At 42.9% G+C, this 945-nt stretch overlaps 1 protein-coding gene across 1 annotated transcript in view; it reads left to right on the top strand.

The window, feature by feature from the left end:
- The window catches only part of LOC107657468 (tetratricopeptide repeat protein 9B-like), a 21,355-nt gene extending 21,013 nt beyond the window's left edge, over positions 1 to 342 (top strand). The window contains exon 4 of the mRNA XM_016445560.1: positions 269 to 342. Within this exon, the coding sequence (XP_016301046.1) occupies positions 269 to 342 (74 nt within the window). The remainder of the gene's footprint in view (positions 1 to 268) is intronic.
- The last annotated feature ends 603 nt before the right edge of the window (positions 343 to 945 follow it).

Genomic DNA, 945 nt, shown 5'->3' with positions numbered 1-945 from the left:
AAAGAGTCATTGGGTTAATTCGGCCCGACCCCCCCCTCAATGCCACACCCTAACCCTGATAAAAAAAAAACTCTTCTCAAGTCTCTCCCCTTTTTCCCACAATTCCCCCCCATCCCTTGGGCAACCAGGATACATGTGCTGCGCCCTTCTCTGAAAGCAGACTCGAAACGCGCACAGCTACAGCACAGCACCCCGCGACTGTCTTTTCTCGCTCTGAGATTTCTCTGTCCCTTTAAATCCAATGTCCCCGGTGCTTTTCATTTCCCAGGTATTGAGAAACTGACTGATGAACAAAGACCACGAAGATGGAAAAAGAAGAAATGCTCTGTTATAATGATATAAACAATGGGGCTCTGGCATTACAATTTAAAATGACATGATCAAATGAGGATATTAACATAGAATTGAATCTGTTGGTAGAGAATAGAGTGAAAGCACACGAATCAAAGCCACACTGCTACTTAAGCGCAGAAGATGAAGGTCAACGATTAGGCTAGTGAGCTTTGAACTCACTCTGATCCATTGAGAAGCACTCTCTCTACTCAATACAGAAGAGAAGCGGAGAGGTCGATGTTCGATTCACACTCACCTGCCAACGCCTGTTACTTTCTGTCTCCTTTTTCTCTCTCTTGAATTTGGGCATATCTCAACTCAATTTCTGAACTGTTTCAATTCAAGGGCTAATTCAAGTGTTTGTAATTTGTCCTTTGATATCGATTTTGTTTCGCCTCTCGGTTTGCTGTACTATAGTGGTTTGAGCAAGTTGTTATCTATCCCTTTCTCAAAGGTACAACATCCTCTGTACTAATATTAGCAGGTGTTTTGTGAACCTTGTTGTCCATTTCCCATGTATTGGACTGTCTCATAACATAACCCCTCCCCCTTAAGAGAAGAGTGCATCCTGATGATGTCACAATGGTTATGCAGCCTGTTGGAATATTATCA

Source organism: Sinocyclocheilus anshuiensis, unplaced genomic scaffold (assembly GCF_001515605.1).
Source record: "Sinocyclocheilus anshuiensis isolate Anshui unplaced genomic scaffold, SAMN03320099.WGS_v1.1 scaffold367, whole genome shotgun sequence".
NCBI classification, from domain to species: domain Eukaryota; kingdom Metazoa; phylum Chordata; class Actinopteri; order Cypriniformes; family Cyprinidae; genus Sinocyclocheilus; species Sinocyclocheilus anshuiensis.
Note: the sequence above shows the minus strand (reverse complement) of the source record. Positions and strands in the feature narration are given on the sequence as shown.